We start from the raw sequence: 5,933 nt of genomic DNA, 5'->3' as shown, positions 1-5,933 counted from the left end.
CAGAAAAGACAAGAACTGCTTTGTTGTAATATAAAAGTGAACTAAAACATGAAAGGTCACGTGTCAGCTAGAACCATGTTTTCAGTAACTCTTGATCATGTGATACAATGACGTCATAAAACTTCATTCTACATATAATGCTTCCTCCGTAGGACGACTATAAAATCTTTGGTACTAACAATAATCTTCAGAAAATAATACAGCTCAGTATATCTGCTTATTAGATACACCATGTATTATACAGTTCAAGTTTTCTGTACTTTGCCTCTCTTCTTCTTGACCCAGGCTGACGTTCATCACCACACTACTTGTAGCACTGTTGGTTCACTGGAAGGAATTATTGATTCTTTGTCGTCTGCAGTGGAAGAATTAACAGATCTAGCTAAACAGAAAATTACCACAATAGAAGGTAATACATTTTTTAAGAATTTACTTCTTGGAAATTAACCTCATTCCCGTAACTAAGACAGCGTTAATGATTAATATCAGAATGTTGGTAAGCATATTTAGGTTTCGAATGAATATTGATACAAATTTGTAACTATACTTTACTATTTGTTGTTCTCAACCAGGCCCTATCTGTTCAAAATACGATGTGTTTCACTTCACAACGCCCATCTCCGCCAACGAAACACAAATCAATGAAAAAACCTCAATTCCAGAAGATTGCGCCTCTATCTACCAACAAGGAAACCAAACAAGCGGTATCTATAAGATATGGCCTCATTTCCTGAACCACCCAATCTCTACATACTGTGATATGGAGACTGTAGGTGGAGGGTGGACGGTAGGTGATCCACAAAAAAATTATGATATCCAAAATACGTACTGAGAAAATAATAAGTCAGAAAAATGAAGACTTTAGTAATATGAACACCCATTGTTAATTATAAGACATAGGTTGCATCATACTGTAAACCTGAAACCAAAATTCAACTAATTGTTCTAGACGACCTAGCTGCAGCTTATAAAATCCTGGTATTATTTTTACAGATATGATACCTGATATGAAATATATATTTTATGAGCACGTCATGAATTTCGTTAAAAGAAATTTCGATTTATATAACAAAGTACTTTTTCTCTCTATTTCATTAGCTAATTCAAAGAAGGGGTGATTTTGGAGACCCAGTTGAAAACTTTTTCCAAACGTGGAATAATTACAAAACTGGATTTGGAAACGTAACTAGAGAATTTTGGTTAGGTAATTATTTTTACTCTATAGACACAAAATAATTTTTTTTTTTAATTTTGGTATTTTATAAAGTTACTTATTAAATAAAAATACAAAACAGATAATACAAATTCAGAATACTTCTTGTAATGTTGATACCTTTCGTAGAAAATAGACATAGTATCTTCGTATATTGCATGTACAAGGAAACGACATCATATTCGCTTTAACCAATCAAAACAATATGGTACTTCGAATTGATTTAGAAGATATGGAAGGTGGTCAAAGATATGCAGAATATGATGAGTTCTTGGTGCGAAGTGAAATGGAACTGTATAAAATGAGTTATAAAACGTACAAGGGTGACGCAGGTGAGAATTTTCATTGTACATTGCATAGATAAAACACATCGTATTTATAACATTTTGTGATGTAAATTTATTTACAAATAACAAATGCTACTAAAGTACATAATGTTTTACAATTTTCTTTGAAGAAAGATTTGAGAGTTTAGTAATGGTCAATGAATTTTTTTTCGTTTTGTTAAGAAACATTGATTAAATAAATTCCAAATAAAATTACACTTTAATGATCAACAGAAGAATATAAACACGTATTTAATTCAAATATCTCACAATTGAATACGTTGCTTCACCTTATATTTTGACGTCACGATTATGTTTCGTGGGTCAACATTTTGATGATATTTTTTACTTCCTTGCTTTTAGGGGACTCGCTTTCAACCCACAATAATATGATGTTTACCACAAGAGACAGAGATAATGATAAATCGGAAAAGAACTGTGCTACGATTTACAAAGGTGGCTGGTGGTATAATAATTGTCACAAGTCAAATTTAAACGGTTTGTTTCTTGGTGGACCACATGCAGAATCTGCCGTTGGTATTAACTGGTATCATTGGAAAGGACACAAATATTCTCTGAAGAAAACTGAGATGAAAATACGACCTATTGAATTTATTTCAAGGAAATAACCACAGAAATGAAACATAGAAATATAAATACTTTTTAAGACTGAGTTGTGTAGTTGTGTTCATTATATCTTTATAGTTGTCACTATCAGATAATAGTTAGAAATTTTAAACAAATATGTATCGTAAATCTAATGAGAATTATAATAGTGTTGAACTTTTGTTTTGAATAAATAATTAATAATAATTGATAATGTGATAATTTGTTCTTTATACTTTGGAATTTGACAGATTAGTTGAGACATGTCTTATGGATTTTATACTTAAATGTTGGTAACATGTTTTTGTTTTGTAAGTCAACACATTTACTCCTGACTCAGCTGGTTTCAGATGCTTAATATCCAGACTAAAATATTTTACTTTAAAGATCCCCTCATGAGGGAGGAGAAACAGTCAGTAGGATCCACTTATTGGCGGCCCGGCATGGCCAAGTGGGTTAAGGCGTGCGACTCGTAATCTGAGGGTCGCAGGTTCGAATCCCCATCGCACTAAGCATTCTCGCTCTTTTAGCATAATGTCTCGGCCAATCTCATTATTCGTTGGTAAAAGAGTAGCCCAAGAATTGGCAGTGGGTGGTGATGACTAGCTGCCTTCCATCTAGTCTTACACTGCTAAATTAGGGACGGCTAGCACAGATAGCCCTCGAGTAGCTTTGTGCGAAATTCAAAACAAGCAAACAAACAAACAATCATTCGTAAAGAACTGTTGAAAGAATTTCATTTGGTGTTCCAGTTTAAGTTTAAAACCTTTATGGTTTGAAATTCACTGTATCTGTTTATGCACAGCTTTAACTATGTGTTCTTAAATATCAGACTCCATTAACCAATATTACAACATAAATTTCTTTATAAATTAGACTCTTTACAAAAGTAGGCCTGAAAGAAAACGACAACCATGAAACTTTTCTTGTATGGAGCTTTTATCAATTAACTAAAACATTTATATTGGGTAGAGATAGATATATCGTTGTAGATGTGAGGAAAAGAACTCAGGAAATATATTTAATAAGCTGATCAGATAAAGTGAGAGATCAGTTGATCATAAATTTTCACGATTTGCCTCAAATGTCAAAGTTTTAAAGTGAAAGAGAGTAAGATAAAAGAAAAATATACTTTAATAAGATGTGAATAGTGTTATAATGCATGTCATAGCTGAAGTGTATACGGTTTCTGTGCCTGAAGAACATGTTAAAACTATTTGTAGATGTAAACCAAGAATATTGGAAAATACATGAATATTCAGCGTAGACAAGTTGAAGGAATGTACCCTGTAGATTTTAATTTCTGATAACAACTGACAAAAGAAATATGATAAAAGAAACTAGATTAACGTTTACTACTGTGATCATATCTCAATATATCTCAATTCACTTCTATGCCTAAAAATGATAGGAATAAAACAACAACGTTTATGAAACTCTTTGCATATCCAAATCAATTCAAAGTAATGATACTTCTACTGTTTTCATTAGTTAAAGCGAATATTATGTCATTTTCTGTGGAATGTATAATCTGTAATGTCAAACAGTAAATGTGTTGGACTTGTAAAATGTAAAAGAATAAATACTTGAATCTTAATAAAATGTCATTTTAACATTATGACTGCCAATTCTTTTGCTTTGGTTATAAAGTATGTTCATTTATGAAAAATGTATTTTATACTTTGCTAATCTAATAAGTTTAAATGATATAGTGTATATAAAGTGAAGTTCTAAAATGTTCAGAAATAGAAGTTTTGGTTTGTCTGTCAGTTTTATATAAATGAAAGCATTACTTTTTTCAGGCATAGCGAACACGTCACTTGATTTTACACAATGGTCAAGCTTTTAGAATTTTCTATCAGCTGTGATTCATCAGACTATCTAAACAACAGGGTTGAAATAGTGACCAATGAGTAGTGAACGTTTGTTTTTTCGAAATAGAAAGCTCTAAAGAAAACAAAATCGTAATAATATACTTATCGAGCTTTTAGCCAACACATGTATAAAGTTTCAATCAGCGAGAAACAAGACACAGACAAAGATTTATGAAAATATTTATATAAAGGCAATAATATAATTTTCTGCAATAATTATATTTAAACATACTTATTTATATAGATTATCTGAATTTTAGCGAAACAAGTAATGTTCAAAAGTGAGCATGAAACTGTTGTAAATAAGCTTCCTTTTCAGAATAAATGAGTGTCTTAAATTTATTAATTACAGAATTAAATTGGAAATAAATGTTTAACATATAAATTGTGAGAAAGTGCAAAAAGTGTCTTGTAAATTAGATACAGAAACAAATCTATGATGAGTATATTAAATGTATACAAAATCTATAATTAAAACGAAGCAACTACCTGTATCATTGAATATGTATAAACAAAAAATGTGTGTTAAATCTTATAAAAACTATTCTATTCAATAGTATGTTAAATGTGTCAGTCACACTGTCTGCATATAGAAACAACGTGTGTTTTTGTAAGACACACGTCATATCAATAAATATATAAAATAAAGCTATAAACATAAGTTGAGACTTGTTTTTTCACAGAATTAATAAGCATGAGGTAAACGATTGGAATTAATTCGTGAAGAAACAAATAATTAATGTCGTATCAACAAGTAATAGTAAACAAAAACTACGCATAAAAGAAACTCTGTTGATTAACAGACCTAACTCAAAGTTAATGGTAGAAAGAAAGTTTGTTATTTTACAAGTATATTCTTAGTAACTTTTGTTTGCTGTTGTGAAAGCACAAACATTTTAAAGTACAAGTAAGTCGAATCTGATGGTATAACGGCTTGAAAGGCTTCTATTAAGTTAATGGAACCTGAAAATATCTTCTTATTAAAATGTAAAAAGAATGTATGAAACTTCGTGTAACGAAAAACAAACATTCTAAAATTTCGCAATAAAACATTTCAAACATTGGTCTTGATGTAATCAAAGGGAGTCAAAAGTTAGGGAAATATAAACGTAGTCAATAGATGTGTACACCAATAGAGACAAGAACTGGTTTGTTGTAATATAAAAGTGAATTACACCGTATAATATCACGTGTTAGATAGATCCATATTTTCAAAACTTCTGATCAAATGATAAAGAGACGTCATAAAGCTTCCCTTCAGATATCATGTTTCTTGTGTAGAACGACAATAAAATCCTAGGTTCTAAAATATTTGTGAGGAGAATGTGTCTCACTACCCGTGTCTATTCAATAAATCATAGTTCAATATTTATGTAGTTGCCCCTATCCTTCTTGACCTAGGCTAATGTTCATCACCACACTGCTTGTAGCACTTTTGGTTCACTTTTAGAAATTATTGATTCTTTGTGGTCTACAGTGGAAGAATTAACAGATCTAGCTAAACAGAGAATTACTAAGTTAGAAGGTAATACTTTTTTTTATGAATTCGCTACTTGGAAAATAAACCAATTACATTAACTGAGACACAGTTAATGATATCGTTGATTTCAGTATACTGGTAAGCATTTTGAAGTTTTGAATGAATATTGATATAAATTTATAATGGTTCTTCACTTTTGTTGTTATCTTCCAGGCCCTATTCGTTCTAGACACGGTGTGTTCACTCCACAATGCCCATCTCTACTGACACAACCCAAAAGACTGAAACATCTACTCTTATCTGCCAACAAGTAAACCAAACCAACGATATCTACAAGGTATAGCCTCATTTTCTGAACCAACCATTCTCTCTACACTGTGGTATGGGACTGTAGGTGGAGGGTGGACGGTAGGTGATCCAGAAGAAGTTTATGA

The 5,933-nt window shown here is 31.2% G+C and overlaps 1 protein-coding gene across 1 annotated transcript; it reads left to right on the top strand.

Annotated features, from left to right (window-relative positions):
• The first annotated feature begins 150 nt into the window (after positions 1-150).
• Positions 151-2,293, top strand: LOC143257016 (techylectin-5B-like). The gene is made up of 5 exons (XM_076515065.1): positions 151-409; positions 573-787; positions 1,099-1,204; positions 1,381-1,545; positions 1,903-2,293. The coding sequence occupies exons 1-5, from the start codon at positions 232-234 to the stop codon at positions 2,166-2,168; spliced, it is 930 nt and encodes a 309-aa protein (XP_076371180.1). The 5' UTR covers positions 151-231; the 3' UTR covers positions 2,169-2,293.
• Positions 2,294-5,933: the final 3,640 nt, after the last annotated feature.

The sequence above is a fragment of the Tachypleus tridentatus genome, chromosome 7, assembly GCF_004210375.1.
Source record: "Tachypleus tridentatus isolate NWPU-2018 chromosome 7, ASM421037v1, whole genome shotgun sequence".
NCBI classification, from domain to species: domain Eukaryota; kingdom Metazoa; phylum Arthropoda; class Merostomata; order Xiphosura; family Limulidae; genus Tachypleus; species Tachypleus tridentatus.
Note: the sequence above shows the minus strand (reverse complement) of the source record. Positions and strands in the feature narration are given on the sequence as shown.

Coding starts and splice junctions, on each gene's coding strand:
- LOC143257016 (XM_076515065.1), top strand. CDS start 232: ATGTATTATACAGTTCAAGTTTTCTGTACTTTGCCTCTCTTCTTCTTG. Junction 1,205..1,380: donor AACTAGAGAATTTTGGTTAG/GTAATTATTTTT, acceptor TGCATGTACAAG/GAAACGACATCATATTCGCT. Junction 1,546..1,902: donor AACGTACAAGGGTGACGCAG/GTGAGAATTTTC, acceptor CCTTGCTTTTAG/GGGACTCGCTTTCAACCCAC.